At 39.9% G+C, this 17,812-nt stretch overlaps 1 protein-coding gene across 1 annotated transcript in view; it reads left to right on the top strand.

Moving 5' to 3' along the window:
* Positions 1–17,812, top strand: part of FBXL13 (F-box and leucine-rich repeat protein 13) — a 298,456-nt gene that overhangs the window by 201,100 nt on the left and 79,544 nt on the right. Inside the window, exons 14-16 of the mRNA XM_006834402.1 lie at positions 12,027–12,125; positions 12,843–12,960; positions 13,353–13,515. Of these exons, the coding sequence (XP_006834465.1) occupies positions 12,027–12,125; positions 12,843–12,960; positions 13,353–13,515 (380 nt within the window). The remainder of the gene's footprint in view (positions 1–12,026; positions 12,126–12,842; positions 12,961–13,352; positions 13,516–17,812) is intronic.

Below are 17,812 nucleotides of genomic sequence, written 5' to 3'. Positions count from 1 at the left end.
TCTCATGTAAACTATCACATGATTCACAATAAAACATTAAAAAAAAATCTCCTCAAATAGGTACTGCTGTGCCCCTTTTGGAATCCTGGCATGGCACTGTAGGATAAGCACTGAACTGCAAAGTCAGTGTTTCAAATTCACCCACTGCACCTTGGAAATCCTATACAGGGTCACTATGAGTTAGAACCGACTCCAGAGCACTTAACAACACCATACCCATTTTACAAATGAGGAAACTAAGAATCAGAGAAGTTGAGATGCCTTTTGTTAGAATCAGAGAAGTTGAGATGTCTTTTGTTAGAACTGAGAAAGAGACAGAATCAGATTCATACTCAATTCTTCTGACTCCAAAACCTAGAATTCTTCCCTTCTCCTTCGTTCTCCATGTTGTTTATCATTTCCCCTGGGAGTAATTGTGAAACTTTACATAAGAATATGGCTGTCCTGTGTCCCATCCAGAACCTTCTGAGGTGGGACATTCTCACTTGAAAGGATATTCAGACCAGCCTGGAGTGGTTAGAGGGCTAGAGAAACAAAAGATACTTTTCTTTTTTTTTTTTTTTTTAAGGTTTTATTGTGCCTTGAGTGATAGTTTACATGGGAGAACATCAGTTCTGTACTCATCCTATTTCATATCATTTCAATGATTACAATCCCCTCCATGCATCACCATGCAACAGTATTTGTTTCTGTTCCCTCTGATTTTTATTTTTTTATATACACACAACACTCAGGAATATATAATTATTTAAACAACCCAAGGGCACATTCTGCCTACTGGCTGCCAGCACACAGCCTTTCTCTTTCCATGAGTCTAGAGTCCTCAGCTGCTCTATTTCTCAATGTCATCATCTTTGCCTCCATCTCTGGTGCCACTGCTTCTCTGGATACGGTGCCACATTCCACTCATGGTTTTTTCCCTTTATAGTCCTAGGGACCTCTGTTCCTGGACTGTAAGATTAACTACTCTCCCCTTTATGTTACAAAATTTCTACCTTTACAGTTGTGACCGTCACATTTAGTCATGATACCAATTAATCACTGTTGAAACATAAGAATCTTACCCCCATCTCCTTTCACCAGACCTGTCTAGACAAGATGAAAACTATTCCGTGGGGACTCTACCTTCCACTGCACACTCTGAAACTAAATTCCATCTTGAAAACTTGTGAGCCAGCCACTTTGTGCCTTTATAACCTTTAGGTAGCCAATGTCTAAGTTGTCTATCCCTATCAACCCTGTGTACAGAGGGGATAAGTTTGATCCTTGTTGTGAAGACTCCTTCCCTCTTGGTTGGTATTTTGAGCTACTACATCCATAAGTATAGGTCAAGTTCATCAAATTGTAGAAATTTACATTTGTTTCCTTAACCAAATTTCTTTATCTTCCTCTAGTGGAGCTCTGGCCATCAAGGCATCAAAGCTAGGTCAAATGGATACTATTTGCAAGTTTGGGCCTTCTTGTGTGTCTCCTCTCACTTCATATCAGCTGGATGTTTCACTCTCAGCTCTAGCCCTCTGTGGATAGGACCTTGTCCATGGGCTTAGGAGTCTTCAGGTCTCACAGAAAATTCTTCTTGAAAGAAAGACCAGCAGGAAAAATCTAAAACAAAAATGGCAATCTGGTTGGCTACTACAAAAACAAGCAAGTTGCTCACCAGAGAGCCATCAAGGCAAGCAATCAAGTCCTTTCAGGACACATTCTCCTCTAAGACTGAAACTCAAAGGGAACACAGGAGCAGGCATGTAAACCTGCTGGCAACCATGTTGGTCTACTGGCAAATGGAAGTGGGTGAAAGGCAGCAATGAAGATATGGGCTGAGTTCAACCATGTTCCATAGACTCCTGTTGACCTGGAAATAAGAGAGAGAAGAGGAAGGGCTAGTTGGTCCAAAGTGCAGTGAGACCTGAGGATTCCTAAGCCCATGGGCAAGAACCTAGCCATAGAAGGCTAGAGCCAAGAGTGAGCATCTAGCTGATATGAAGTGAGGGGAGACACACAAGAACACCCAAACTTGGAGAAAGTACCCATTTGACCTAGCTTCAATGGCTTGATCAGAATTCAAATAGAGGAAGACAAAGAAATTTTATCAGAATTTGAATAGAGGAAGACAAAGACATTTGATAAAGGAAACAAGTGTAAATTTCTACAATTTGATGAACTTGACTTATACTTATGGACAAAATACCAAATGAGAGGGGAGGAGTCTTCACATCAAGGATCAAACCTATCTCCTCTGTACACAGGGTTGATAGGGATGGGCAACTTAGACTTTGGTTACCTAAAATGGATGTGGGGGGCGGGTTATAAAGGCACAAACTGACTGGCTCACAAGTTTTCAAGAGGGAGTTTAGTTTCAGAGTGTGCGGGGAAGATATAATCTCCACTGAATAGTTTTCATCTTGTCTAGATGGGTCTGGTGAAAGGAGATGGGGATAAGATTCTTACTATTCAAGAGTTATAAATTGTTATCATGACTAATTGCAATTGCCACAACCGTAAAGGTAGACATTTTGTCACATAAAGGGGGGAGTAGTACTTAATCCACTTTACAGGAACAGAGGACCCTAGAACCACCACGGGAGAAGAGCATGAACAGAATAAGGAACCCTATCCAGAGAAGCAGTGACACCAGGGATGGAGGCAGAGATGAGGACATGGGGAGAGATTGAACAGCTGAGGACTTTAGACTCATAGAAAGAAAAAGGCTGTGTGCCAGTGGACAGGAGGCAGGTTTGCAGAATGTGCCCTTTGATTGTTTAAATGATGATATAATCCTGAGTGTTTTCACATATGTCAAAAAAACACACACAAAAAAAACAAAAAACAGAGGGACTAGAAGGAAATACTGTTGAATGGTGATGTATGGAGGGGATTATAATAAAAATCATTGCCATGATATGAAATACGATAGGATGAATGCAAAATTGATATTCTCCCATGTAAACTATCACTGAATTCACAATAAAAGCTTTAAAAAAAATCTGTGGCAGAACAGAATCAAGAACTCAGAAATATATCTATCCACATACAGTCAGCTGATCTTTGACAAAGGGCTAAAACACATTAAATGGGGGAAGAGAATTTCTTCAACAAATGAGGCAGGCAAAACTGGAAATCCATCTGCAAAAGAATGAAACAAGACCCGTATCTCACACCATATACAAAAACAAACTCAACATGAATTAAAGACTTAAATGTAAAACCTAGAACTATAAAGGTCATCAATGAAAATATAAGGATAATCTTAGGGGCTCTAATACATGGCATAACTGTGTCGTTATGTTATCAAACATTGTTTATCAAACATAGTGTTATCAAACATTGCTAAAAACACACAAACAACACAAGACAAAATAGATAACTGTTGTTGTTAGATGCCATGAAGTCAATACCAACTCATAGTGTCCCACTCATACACAGCAAAATGGAACACTGAGCCAACCTCACAACCGTTGCTACACTTGAGCCCATTGCTGCTGCCATCTTGTTGGAGGTCTTCCTCGTCCTCTCTTACCCTCCATTTTACTGAACATGATATCCTTCTCCATGGACTGGTCTCTCCTAATAATAAGTCCAAAGTATGAGAGACAAAGCCTGGTCATCTTGGCATCTAAGAAGCTTCTAGCTATACTTCTTCCAACATATATTTGTTTGTTCTTCTGGCAGTCTATGGTACATTTAATATTCTCCTCCAACATCATAACTCAAATGCATCACTTTTTCTATGATCTTCTTTATTCATTGTTCAACTTTCACATGCATATGAAGCTATTGAAAATACCATGGCTCGAGTCAGGCACACCTTAGATGTCGAACTGAAACCTTTATTCTTGAACACTTTAAAGAGGTCTTGTGCAGTGAATTTGCCTTGTGCAATATGTTATTTGATTTCTTGACTGCTGTTTCCACGAATGTTGATGGTTGATCCAAGAAAAATGAAATCTTTGACAACATCAATCTTTTCTACATTTATCTTTATATTATTTATTGTTTCATTGGTAAGGATTTTTGTTTTCTTTACATTGAGATGCAATCCATACTGATGGCTGTGGTCTTTGATCTTCATCAGTAAGCATTTTAAGTCCTCTTTAACTTTCAGCAAGCAAGGTTGTATCATCTGCATATTGCAATTTGTTAATGAGTCTTCTTCCAATCCTGATGCTATGTTCTTCATATAATCCAGTTTTTCAGATTATTTCCTCAGCATACAGATTGAAAAAGTACGGTGAAAGAACACAATCCTGACACACACCTATCTTAAATTTAAACCATTTGGTATTCCCTTGTTCTGTTCCAATTGCTGCCTCTTGGTCTATGTATAGGTTCATCATGAACTCAATTAAGTGTTCTGGAATATTCATTCTCCACAATGTTGTACATATCTTGTCATAATCCAAACAATTGAAAGCCTTTGCGTAGTCAATAAATCACAGGTAAATGTCTTTCTGGTATTCTCTACTTTCAGCGAAGAGCTATCTGACGTTAGCATATTCTCTTCTGAATCCAGCCTGAACCTCTGGAAGCTACCTGTTAATGTACTGCTGCAGCCATTTAAAAAATTATCTTTAGCAAAATTTTACTTGCGTGTGATATTAATGGTATAAAGTGACTGAGACCCCCTAAAAATTAGACGCTTATGTGCATCAAAAGATTTTTCTGAAAAAGTAAAATGGGACCCAACAGACTAGAAAAATATTTTTTTCAATGACATATAAAACAGGGGACTAATGTCTACAATTTATAGAAAATTACAACATCTCTGCAAGAAAAAGACAAAGAACCCAATTCAAAATTAGGTACAGGACATGAACAGGCACTGCACCAAAGAAGACATTCAGACAGCCAAAAAACATTATGAAGAAATGTTCACAATCATTAGTCATTAGAGAGATGCAGATCAAAACAACAATGAGATATCATCTCACATCAGCATTAATAGCAAAGTTCAGACACCAAACAAAACCAAAAAACAACCAATACTAGGGAGGGCATAAAGAAACGGGGACCCTCATACATTGCTATTGGGACTAGAAAATTGTTCAATCACTGTGGAAAATGGTGTGGTGCTCCTTCAGAAAGTTGGAAATAGAAATACTGTATTACACAACACGCTGCTTGGTATATATCCACAAGAATTAGTCAGGACACTAGTAGATAATATGCAGTTCGATATTCATTGCAGCACTACACTAGTCACAATAGCAAAAAGATGGAGACAGTCTAAATGCCATTCAGTGGAAGAGTGGATATAGAAACTTTGGTACAGTCACACAATGGAATGCTACGGAGACATGAAGAATAATGATGAATCTGCAAAACAGCTTATAACATCAATGAGCCTGGAGGACACTAGGCTGAGTGAAATAAGTCAATCACAAAAGGACAAATATTGTATGAGACCACTCTGGTAAAAACTCAAGAAAAGTTTTTCTTACTAAAACATCCTTTGATGGTTACCAGGGGTGGGAGGGAGGGGAGAATAATTCATTGGCTGGAGGGTAGACACAACATTTACTTAGGTGCCAGAGAAGATAATATACAAGAAGGGGGGCAATACATGTACCCCATTAATATTTAAGAGTTTGAAAGAGGATATTTGTACATGAGTAGCCACAGGGAGGAAGCGGGACAACTGTTGTTCCATGGAGAGGATTGCAATCATTGAGATGAAATAAAGGGTGTGAGCTGTTGAATGTAAAACTATTGATCTCTGCACACCAATGTTCATAGCAGCACTATTTACAATAGCAAAAGAATGGAGACAACCAAAATGACTATCAATTGAAGAACGGATAAACAAACTGTGGTACATATACACACAATGGAATACTACACTACCTTGAAGAACAACAAGGAAGCTGCAAGCCATCACATAACATGGATGAACCTTGAGGACATTATGCTGAGTGAAATTAGTCAGTCTCAAAAGGAGAAATACTGCATAAGACCATTATTGTAAAAGACTACGAAAAAGAACCCACCGACAGCGGGAGGGGGGAAATCTATATATATAAGTGCTGATCCTGGTATGTATGGGATGAGAGGTAGAGAGGGAGGGAGGGGAAGAAAGAGCACAGGGTAGGGAATAGACACAGGAGAGCCTGGGAGTGGGGGGAGGGGGAGAAGGCTGGCAATACACAAGAAGGGGGAGGGGAAAAAGAAGAACAAGGCAGACAGGAGAATGGTTGGGACGGTTCATTCACATGGGCTAGGTGGGACAGAGGTAAATGACGAGGCGAGGTATGCACAACCTTGGAATAACAGGGCTTCAGGATACAGGGATTGAGGCATGGCTTGAAAGGGGGAAAAGAGGAGAATAATGTAAAGGTGCTTGGCTGTCTTTCGAATCTTGGTTTCCCTTGCCTATCATTTTGAAACAGATACTCGGGGAGGGGGGGGATGTGGGGAAACAGCCAGAAACATCACAACAGAAAACATGTGGGCCCCTCTCCAGCCTATAACTAACTGGCATACCTTGGGGGGAGGGGCTGGAAACTGCCCAGACCCAAAGTGGTGTGGGGACTATGATGTATGTCATGGACAGGTGGAATGGCTTGGGACACGGGACTCAGGGAGGGAGAAGAGCTATTTGCTGACAGCCGGGGGCGGGGGGGTGTACTTTGGTTATTTGATGATGCATGGAGGGGATTTTAATCATTGCAATGAAATGAAATACAATAGGATGAATGTGAAGCTGAAGTGGGACAGAGGCAAATAAGGATGTATGCATAAACTTGGAAAAACAGGGCTCTGGGATACAGAGATTGAGACATGGTTGGAATGGGGAAAAGGAGGGAAATAATGTTAAGATGTTTGGCTGTCTGTTGAATCTTGGTTTCCCTGGCATACCACTATAAAATAGACACTGGAGGGGGAGAGAAAGGAATAGCCAGAAATATCACCATAGAAAGCTTGTAAGTCCGTCTTCTGCCTATAACTGATTGGAATACCTAAAATGGGACCCAGTGAAGGAGGCTTCCTGTGGAGCCTCTGCATTACACAGACCATAGGTGGAATCCTGAACAGCATCCAGAATCTTCTGAGGGGAAATTTCCACTTGAAAGGACAAGCAGATCAGCCTGGAGTGGCCAGAAGAACAGAAGATACTTCCTGAAAGAAAGACTGACAGGAAAAGTACAAAACAATATAGGCAGGCTGACTGATTACTACAAGAACAAACAAGTGGCTTGCCAGGAAACATCAAGACAAGTGGTTGGGATGCCTCAGGGCAAACCCCCTTCTAAAACTAAAGCTCAATGGGAATGCACGCTCTGGTGACCACGTTTGTCACCGATAAGGGGAAGTGAGGGAAAATCAGCAATGAAGCTGCGAGCTAAGCCCTAAAATACTCAATAGACTCCTGTGAACCCCGATGGAGACCTGGTTGGCCAGCGGTGTACCACGTCCAGGGGTCTTGGACCCAGAGTCAGCAACATAGCCACAGAGGACTAGAGTGGAGAGTGAAGCGTCCAGCTGATAAGAAGAGAGGGAGCATGTATAAGTACACCCACACTTGCAGATAATTCCCACTTGACCTGGATTCAATGGCTGGATGATCAGAGCTCAACTAGAAGAAGAAAGAGAGAAAAAAGAATAATCTAATACAATTTGATGAACTTGACATACACCTATGGAAGCAGTAGCTCAAAAGAGTGAACAAATCTTCACAGCGAGGATCATTCCCACCTCCTCCGCCCATGGAGAGGACAGGGATAAGTAACTTGGACATTGGCTACCCAGAATGGGGGAGCTACAGAGGCAAGAATTGACTGGCTTACAAATTTTCAAGAGGGGACGTAGATCCAGAGGGAGTGGAGCAAGTAGAATCTCCATTGAGTAGTATCCATTCTGCCTAGTCAGGGCTGATGAAAGATGAGGATAGGTCTTTTGCGATACTATAGTGAATAATTATTATCAAGACTGATTGTAAGGGCTGGAAATGTAAAGTTAGACAATTGGGGGCAAAGGGAGGGGAGTGATTAACCTTGCAGTGTAGGAGTGGAGGTCCCTGGGACCATCAAAGGAGAAGAGCAGAGAATGGAACCCTACCCAGAGAAGCAGTGATGCCAGGGAATGGAGGTAGAGATGATGATGTGGGGAGATGGAGCGGCTGGGGACTATGGACCCAGAGAGGGAGAGGGGCTGTATGCAGATGACTGGAGGGCAGGCTTGTGGGGTGTACCCTTTGGTTGATGGATGATGCATGGAGGGGATTGTAACCATGGCAAGGAAATGATATACGACAGGATCAATGTGAAGCTGATGTCCTCCCATGTGAACTATCACATAAATCACAATAAAGCATTAAAAAAAAAGAAAGAAAACGCAGGTAGTGATCATCACCAGCCTCACAGAGAAATTGAGGGATCGCTACCTCTAAAAGGCCATGGATTCCTCTCTCTATGTCCACATAAGGGATTTGCCTTAGAACTGCCACCCCAGGCCTGTCCCCACCCTGTGAAAATCAACGTTCTCTCCTGACACTCACTGCCACCCTTTTAAAATGGGAGATGCCAAGTGGAAAGGAGGCACTAGGCTGTCTCCAGTGTCTGCAAGGGAGAAAGAAGTGCAATAAAATATCTGGCAGCTTGGGACTTGTGGACAGTTTGGCAGCGACTGTCTTAGGCCCTGTCCCCCAGTAATTCCTATGTTGGCATTTCCTCCGTCAGCCAGCTCTGTGGCACCTGTAGACTGCCAGGTATACCCATGCACTGCAGTATGGCTAGTACCTTGTTGTTCTTGTTAAGTGCCACCAGAGACCCTGTAGAGGGTTTCTGAGGAGCAGCTGGTGGATTTGAATCCCCAACCTTGCAAGTAGTCCAGTACTTATCCTGCAATGCCATACCAGGCCTAGTAGCTTACTTTTTTTTTTTTTTTTTCCCCATTGCAAATGTAGTTTACTTTTTAAACTTAACATTTTTATAAAAGGAACTCTCATGTCACAACCAACCAACTAACTAACTAACTAACTAACTAACTAACTAGCTAGCTAGCTAACTAAACAAACAAACAAATAAATAAAACTAATGATCTCATCTGTAAACATCTACTCAGTGCACAGACACACACACAGAGAATCTATGGCTGTAATCTGTCCCTCAGTCATGCTGTGGGTCCCTTCTCACTACTAACCCTTTCCAGACCTGAGGAGGATCTTGCCAAGTCCACTGTCCCTGCTGGTTTGCCTTTGCTTGTGCTTCACCCCCACTTAAGACCCTTTACAGTGTGTTCTGTAGTTATGCTCTATACTCTTAACCAGACCTATTTTCCTTATTTTCTACATTTAATTTGTACAACCCCTAGTGGTTATCCAACACAGTAAATAACAATAATAAAAACAATGTAAGATTACTACTTTGGAGGAAATAAGGCATGCAAAACTTATAGGAATTATAGACTAAAATACGGGCCGCGAGCTTTGTAGGTAACAGAAAATTAGCCAGGCAGGACTGGGGTCATTCGTGCTTGAGGAATAGTTTTTGTTAAGTGCCGTTGAGTTGGTTCCGACCCATAACGACCCTTGCTTAATTGGAAAGAAGCAGGAGGAGGTACCAGGTTAGAAAGAAGGCAGAGAAGTCAGTGAATCTCAAAGAAATGAGATGCCCTTGTGGCGGCAGCTGCTGGGTCTGGAAGCTGGGATGGGATGCCTGAACTGGATGTTATTACTGAAGAATGTTAATGAGGACCAGTATTGGATTAAGAATTTGAATGTCTGTATTCTCATTCTGTCCATTTGAATTTTTGGGAAATCAATCAAGGCACCTGAATCTGTGTCCCTTTTCTCATCTACTGAAGGTTACCGTCTGTAGAAGTGTGAGCTCCTACTGTTTGTGCTTCACACTGTTTTATAGTCTGCCATATGTGAGATGAGTCAGTTAAGAGCTGAGAGCATTCACAACAGTACAGAATGGAATATCACACACAATCAGTGAGAAACTAAGCATCATGATTCCTCCCAAAACTAGGAGTCCCAGTGTCCTGTAGGATAAAGCACTGGACCACAAGATCAGTTTGAACTGCAAGGTCAGCAGTTCGCAGTTCAAACCCACCAACTGCTCCTTGGAAACTCTATACAGGGTCACTATGAGTCGGAATCGATTCAATGGCACTTGACAACACAACAAATTTAGTTATTTAGGGTCCTGGTGTGTCATTTTAGGATAAGCACTGGACTTATTTCATCACAAGATCAGTGGTTCAAACCCACCAACCACTCCTTAGAATCCTTATACAGGGTTACTATGAGTCGTTCGGATTTAATAATTTAACTTTTAAGAGGCTGAAATTTCTTAATGAAAAACTTGGGACTGAGACTTAAAGGACTTGAGAGTTTCTGTTTTAACTTGACATTGTGAGGCGACAATAAGATCTTAAGGCTTTCTTTTTAGTTGTGCCTGGTTCCAGCAGTTAGTAGTTCCAGATGACAGTAGACAGTCTCAAAGATGCTGACCTGGATAAAAATCTGGGCAGGCAGCACAGATGATCAGACAAGACACAGCAGGCGAGAACAAACAGCTTCAACCATGAATCTTAGAGAAACAATGCCCTAAGTCTCCAAGGCAGCATTCAGATCTGGGTCAAAATGTGAATGATCAAGGCTGTTCCTTGTTCTCATGCTGGTGTCCAGTGGAGAGAAAGTGTTTTGCTTTCTTTGTATTGCAGTAAGACAGGCTGATCTTCTTAAAGACAGTTTTAGTTTATTTTTAAACAAGATTCGGATAATAAAATATACAATCAATTTGAAATCCTGATTTTTCATACAATATAATATTTTAAGTATTTTTATGTATAGGATTTTTGAGACTTTTTCATTCTTTTTGGGAGCAGAAAACCTCTCGTATTTCTCCAGTGGAGCAGCTGGCGGGCTCGAATCACCAAGCTTGTGGTTTGCAGTCCAGACTCTATGAGTCATCATGCTCATTCATCATCGTTGTTGTTGTTAAGTGGTGGTGGTGGTTCTGTGCCGTGGAGTCAGTTCTGACTCACAGTGACCCTGCGTAGGGTTTCTGAGGCTGTAAATCTTTATGAGAGCAGAAAGCCTCATCTTTCTTCTGCTGAACAACTGGCAGTTTCCAACTGCTGACCTTGAGGTTAGCAGCCTGACTGGTAACCACTTAACACAAATTAAAACCACAATGAGACAATATTTCCTCAGGAGAAAGATGAGGCTTTCTACTCCCGTAAAGATTTACAGCCTCAGAAACTTTGTGCAGGGTCGCTATGAGTTGGAACCAACTCCATGGCACATAACCAACAACCACCAGAGTTGTTATTGTTGTTACATGCTATGGAATGCGTTCTGATTCTTAGCAACCCTACATGGTGCTGTAGGATGAGCACTGGACTGCTAACCAGTGGACTGCTAAGGTTGGTGGTTCAAACCCACCAGCTGCTCCTTGGAAACCCTATGCAGGGTTGCTATGAGTCAGAACTGACTCGAAGGCAGTTAACAACAACGTACAACAGAAGAAAACCCTGGCAGGTTTGTGACTGTATTTTAGAAAGTAAGAAAGAAGCAGAAAATAACAGATTGGCAAGGATGTAGAGAAGTTGGAATCCTTGTGCGTTGTTGGTGGGAATTTTAAATGGTGCAGCTGCTAGTGAAAAGCAGTTTGGCGGGTTCACCAAAAAATGGTTGCAGGGATTTGGGGAATTGAATGGGAAGCAACTACTTAATAGGTTTTGGGCTTGCTTATAGGGTGATAACACTGTTCTGAAACTAGATAAAGGTCATGGGAGCACATATTGTATATGTATTAAATGTCATTGAATTGTTTGTTTTAAAAGAGTTTATTTTATGTTATGTGCATTTCACCCTCATTTAAAAAATAATAATTAAAAGAAAGAACTCAGGATGAAATTCTTTATTTCCCTCTATGCTTGCCATATTTTATGGTTTTAATTTAAAAATATACTAACAGAATCATAACAAATCATACCTTTGGTTATTACTACATTGGGGTTTTACTAGCTGTCATGCTAATGGGTTTTCCCATCATTTTCACTTGCTCGGTACCATTCAGATCTCAGTCCAAGGCTTTAAGAACATTGCGAACAGCTGCAGTGGGATTATGCATCTGACCATCAATGATATGCCAACTCTCACGGACAACTGTGTAAAAGTAGGTAGTCGGAACGTTCCATAAGATGGGCATGTTTTCTAGTAATGTGAGTTACTGGAAAACATGAACGAGATTTAAATCCTGTTTTTGTTTGTTTATTTCAATAGGAGGAAAATCATGAAAAAATTTATATATATATGCACACAAACAATCCTTAGAAACTTTGTTTAACACTTAGGATATTTTTGTTTCAGTGATGTACCTAAGCACAAACTTTATCTTTTTCGAACTACTATTAATGTATGATTTTTTTTCAGCAGTCTATTGTCTTAGATTTTCACATACTCCCTCATACTCTTATAACAGAGTCCCTGGGCGGTGCATGTGGTTAAGTGCTCAATTACTAAGCAGAAGGTTGATGGTTCTAACCAACCCAGAGGTGCTTCTGAAGAATGCCTGGTGATCTGCTTCTGACAAACCCTGATGGACTAATTTTACTCAGCACATTTGGTGTCACCATGAGTTGGATCAACTCAATGACAGTGTTTTTGTTGTTGTTGTTGTTGTTGTTAGTCTTTGACTGAATTCTGATTCCTCTGCATTACTCAAATGTAAATGTACAAAAGTATATTGAACAAAATGCCCATTTTCTTTGAAACTGCGAAACTTCAATAGTTAATGTAACTAAAATATTGAGGAAACAAAATGACCTCATTTACTTTGCTAAGCTTGTTGTAGACAATGTAGATGAATTTAATTCTCTTTTTACTCCTGAAGGCTTTAGTTGAGAAGTGCTCTCGGATTACCTCCATCGTTTTCATTGGGGCGCCTCATATCTCCGACTGTGCTTTCAAAGCTCTTTCCACTTGTAACCTCAGAAAGATCCGATTTGAAGGTCTGTGCTATGAAAAGTATGGTTCCGCATCTTCTTAAAAAAAAAAATGTTGCTCTATATTTGTAGTTTTGGATATCTTATGGTCCTCTGGGTTAAGCATTGGGCTGCTGACCAAAAGGTTGACAGTTAAAACCACTAGCTGCTCCCAGGGAGAAAGATCAAGCTGTCTGCTCCCACAGGACTTGCAGTTTCAGAGACCGTATAGAGCAATTGTACTCTGTCCTGTAAGGAGGCCACGAGTCAAAATCGACTCTCCGGAAGTGGGTTTTGTTGCAGATTGAGAATTTGTTTACATCATATAAGGAGGTTTATGAGTTATCAGCATTATTTTTTAGTTTTACTCTTAGGGCATTATAAATGTTTTATTTGTCTTATCCTGTGTTTTGTAACAGGAAATAAGAGGATTACTGATAGTTGCTTCAAGTTTATAGACAAACATTATCCAAATATCAGGCACATCTACATGGTGGACTGCAAAGGAATAACAGATGGCAGCCTCAGGTCACTCTCGGTTTTGAGGCAACTGACCGTGCTGAATTTGGCAAATTGTGTAAGGTAATGAAGTTATCTAGTCATTTCTTCAACACGGATACACTGAGAATCCATGTGTGTTGGTCTCCCTCCCAAAGGAGATTGCTGGTTAGTGGGATAAACACAATATGAAGGTGAAGTACAGAGTTCTGCGGAAGCATAAGGGGGTATCCAACTCAGACTGGTTATATGGGGGTACAGGGAGCTTGTCTTGGAAACCTCAGGATATGAGAAATCATAGGTCCTTGTAAGATGAAATGAACTCTGAGAAACACTTGTGATCTGCCTTTCTTAAATGAGAATTCCCAGTTCACAGATTTCTTTCCTAAAAGGGCTTTCTGACTTACATATGGGGAAAATCTTACTAAATGTTTTTATCTTGAATTCTGGTTAGATTTCTCCTTTGTGTGGATTTTCTAACAGATGGTCAGATAGCAAGTCCCTACTGTAATGCTTTCTTCAGTATTCTCAAATAGTAATGCTTTCTAGTATTCTCAAATAGGCAGAGCTTGAGTTTTTGCTGAAGTCTATTTCACAACGGGTATTTCAGTTTCTGTCTTGTATAAAATCCTTATGATCTTTAGGGTCAGATAATAATTCTTTTCTGCTATTTCACAGAATAATTTTTAATCCCCAATGGACTAATATTTAGGAGAGCATATGTCCAGCCAGAATAGATTAAAATGAGTTACACAAAATCTTAAAAATCCACATACTCTATTATTTAAAATATGAAATGTTTCAACAAACTGATGCAGAACAGGAGGCACTCTCTAGTCTTCCAAGAAATTTGAAAGAGCTGGTGAATGAGCGGGAAGAGATCCATATTTGTGGCCATTCCAGAGAAAGGTGGCCCAACAGAATGCAGAACTGGAAGTAATTACTAATAAAGATCAAAGAATACAGCCTTCACTGTGGATTGCATCTTAATGTAAAGAAAACAAAAGTTCTCACACTGGACCAATAAACACAATCATGATAAGCAGAGGAAACATTGGAGCTGTTAAAGATTTTATTTCACTTGGATCCACAATCAATGTTCATAGAAATGGTTGTCGTTGTTGTTGTTGTTAGGTACCATAGACTTGGTACCAACTCATAGCACCTTATTATGCACAACATAAGTTCATAGAAGTAGCAGTCAAGAAATCAAAGGACCTGTTGAATTGGTCAAATCTACTGCAAAAGAACTCTTTAAAATGTTAAAGTGAAAAGATGGCCCTTTGAGGACTAAATCATGCTTGACTTAAGGAGATTTTTAATCTCCTCATATGCATGCAAAAGCTGTAGAATAAATTAGAAAGACCGGAGAAATTTTGATGCATTTGCGTTATGGTATTGGTGAAGAACATCGACTATGCCATGGACTGCCAGAAGAATGAACTAATCTGTTTTAGAAGAAGTACTACCGGACTGCTCCTTGAAAGCAAGACTGACAAGATTCCTGTACTTTGGACATGTTCTCAAAAAGCATCATTCCCAGGGGAAGGACATTATGCTTGGTAAAGTGGAGGGTCAATAAAAAAGAGGAATGAGGTGGATTGCCACAGTGACTGAAACAATGGGCTAAAACATAACAATTGTGAACTTGGCAAAGGACTGGGTAGTGTTTTATTCTATTGTACGTAGAGTTACTATGAGTCAGACCAATTCAACAGCATTTAATAATAACAACATTATTATGGTGAGGCAACATGTGACATGGAGTAAAACATAGGGTTTAGTATGAAAACAAAACATGGATTAGGAAATGAAACTTCTAGCCAAGAGTCAGTGAGGAACAGAGGCCTCCTGACAACAGACACATGAGTGAGCTTGAAAGCAGACCTTCTAGCCTCAGTCAAGCAGTTAGGCAAGTGAAGCCCAGATGGCATTTTCATTGTAATCTCATGAGAGGCCTTGATCCAGAACCAGCTTGCTAATTTACTGCCACTTTTCTGAGGTAAGAAACTGTGAAAAAATAAATGTTTGCCACTTCAGACCATATATATATGTGTGTGTGTGTGTAATTGTTGTTATTGTTGCATGTTATCGAGTTGGTTCCGACTCATATTGTTGTTAGATGCTGTCAGTTAGACTCACAGTGACCTTATGCACAACAGAATGCAACACTGCTCAGTCCTGAGCTACAACCATTGTGAAGCTCAAGCTCATTGCTGTGGTCATAGTGCCAATCCATCTCATTGGGAGACTTCCTCTTTTTTGTTGATGCTCCACTTTACCTACCATGATATCTTTCTCTAGGGACTAGTCCCTCCTGATAATATGTCAAAAGTATGATAATATGTCAAAAGTATGTCTCGGTATCCTGGCTTCTAAGGAGCATTTTGGCTGTACTTCTTACAACACAGACTTGTTTATTCTTTTAGCAGTCCATGGTATTTTTAATATTCTTCTCCAGTACCATAATGCATCAATTCTTCTGCTGTCTTCCTTATTCATATCCAACTTTCACATGCATATGAGGCTATTGAGAATACATGAAAATACTATGGCTTGGGTCAGCAAACTGACATCTTTGCTCTTGAACACTTTAATGAAGCCTTAATGCAGCAGATTTGCCTAGTATGTCATTTGATTTCTTAAATGATACTTCCATGAATGTTTATAGTTACCCTTGACAACTTCAATTTTTTCTCCATTTATCATGATGTTATTTATTGGTCCAGTGGTGATGATTTTTGTTTGCTTTACATTGAGGTGCAACCCATACTGAAGGCTGTGGTCTTTGATCTTCATAAGATCATTTTGATCTTTGCTTTCAGCAAGCAATGTTGTATCATTTGTATATAGTAGGTTATTAATGAGTCTCTCTCCAATCCTGATGCCACATTCTTCTTCATATAATCCAGATTCTTGAAATATTTGATCAGCATACAGAATGAGTAAGTATGGTGAAAGAATACAACCCTAGTGCACACTTTTCCTAATTTTAAATCATTCAGTGTTTCCTTGTTCTGTTCAAACAACTGCCTTTTGGTCTTTGTACAGGTTTCACAGGAGCACAGTTAAGTACTCCGAAATACTTATTCTATGCAATGTTGTCCAAAGCTTGTCATGAGCCACACAGTCAAAAGCCTTTGCAAGGTCAATAAAGCATACGCAATTATCTTTCTGATATTTTCTGCTTTCAGCCAAGATCCATCTGATATCAGCAATGATATCTTTTGTTCCACTTCCTAGTCTGGATCCTGCCTGAACCTCTGGCAGCTCCCTGTCAATGTAATGTTGCAGCCACTTTTAAATTATCTTTAGCAAAATTTTATTTGCATATAATATTAATGATATAATCCAATGATTTACCTCTTTTTGGATGGGCACAAATGTGGATCTCTTTCAAAACATTGGCCAAGTGGCTGTCTTCCAAATTTCTTGGCATAGAGGAGTGAGTGCCTCCAGTGCTGCATCAGTTTGCTGAAAGTCTTCAATTTATATTCCATCAGTTCCTAGATCCTTGTTCTTTACCAATGTTTTCAGTACACCTTGGACTTCTTTCTTTATTACCATTGGCTCTTGATCATTTGTTATCTCTTGAAATGATTGAATATGATCCATTTCTTTTTGGTACAATGACTCTGTATTCTTTCCATCATCTTTTGATGCTTTTTGCATCATTTAATATTTTTCCTATAGAACCCTCCAATTTTGCAAGTCGAGGTTTGAATTTTTTTTTTCAGTTCTTTAGCTTGAGAAATGCTGGGCGTGTTCTTCCCTTTTAGTTTTCTAACTCCACGTCTTTGCATATTTCACTGTAATACTTGACTTTGTCATTTGAAATTTTCTGTTTAACTTTTTTACTTCCTCATTTCTTCTGTTTGCTTTAGCAAGTTTCAGAATTTCTTCTGACATTCATTTTGGCCTTTTCCATCTTTCTTGTCTTTTTACTGACCTTTTTCTTTTTTCCTGTATGATGTTCTTGATGTCATCCCACAACTCTTCTGGTCTTTGGTCTCTAGTGTTTAATGTATCAAACCTGTTCTTCAGATGATCTCTAAATTCAGGTGGGATATATTCAAGGTCATATTTTGCCTCTTGTGGACTTGTTTTCATTTTCTTCAGCTTCAGTTTGAATTTGCATATGAGCAAATTTGTTTCACAATCTACCCCTGATCTTGTTTTGACTGATGATATGGGGCTTTTCCATCATCTCTTTCCACAGATATAGTCAATTTGATTTCTGTGTATTCCATCTGGTGAGGTCCATGTGTATAATTGTCTCTTATGCTATCTAAAGAAGGTATTTGAAATGAACAAATCATTGGTTTTGCAGAATTCTGTCATGCGTTCTCCAGCATCATTTCTATCACTTAGACCATATTTT

Source organism: Chrysochloris asiatica, unplaced genomic scaffold (assembly GCF_000296735.1).
Source record: "Chrysochloris asiatica unplaced genomic scaffold, ChrAsi1.0 scaffold00010, whole genome shotgun sequence".
Classification (NCBI taxonomy): domain Eukaryota; kingdom Metazoa; phylum Chordata; class Mammalia; order Afrosoricida; family Chrysochloridae; genus Chrysochloris; species Chrysochloris asiatica.
This window is presented reverse-complemented; position numbering and strand designations above follow the sequence as displayed.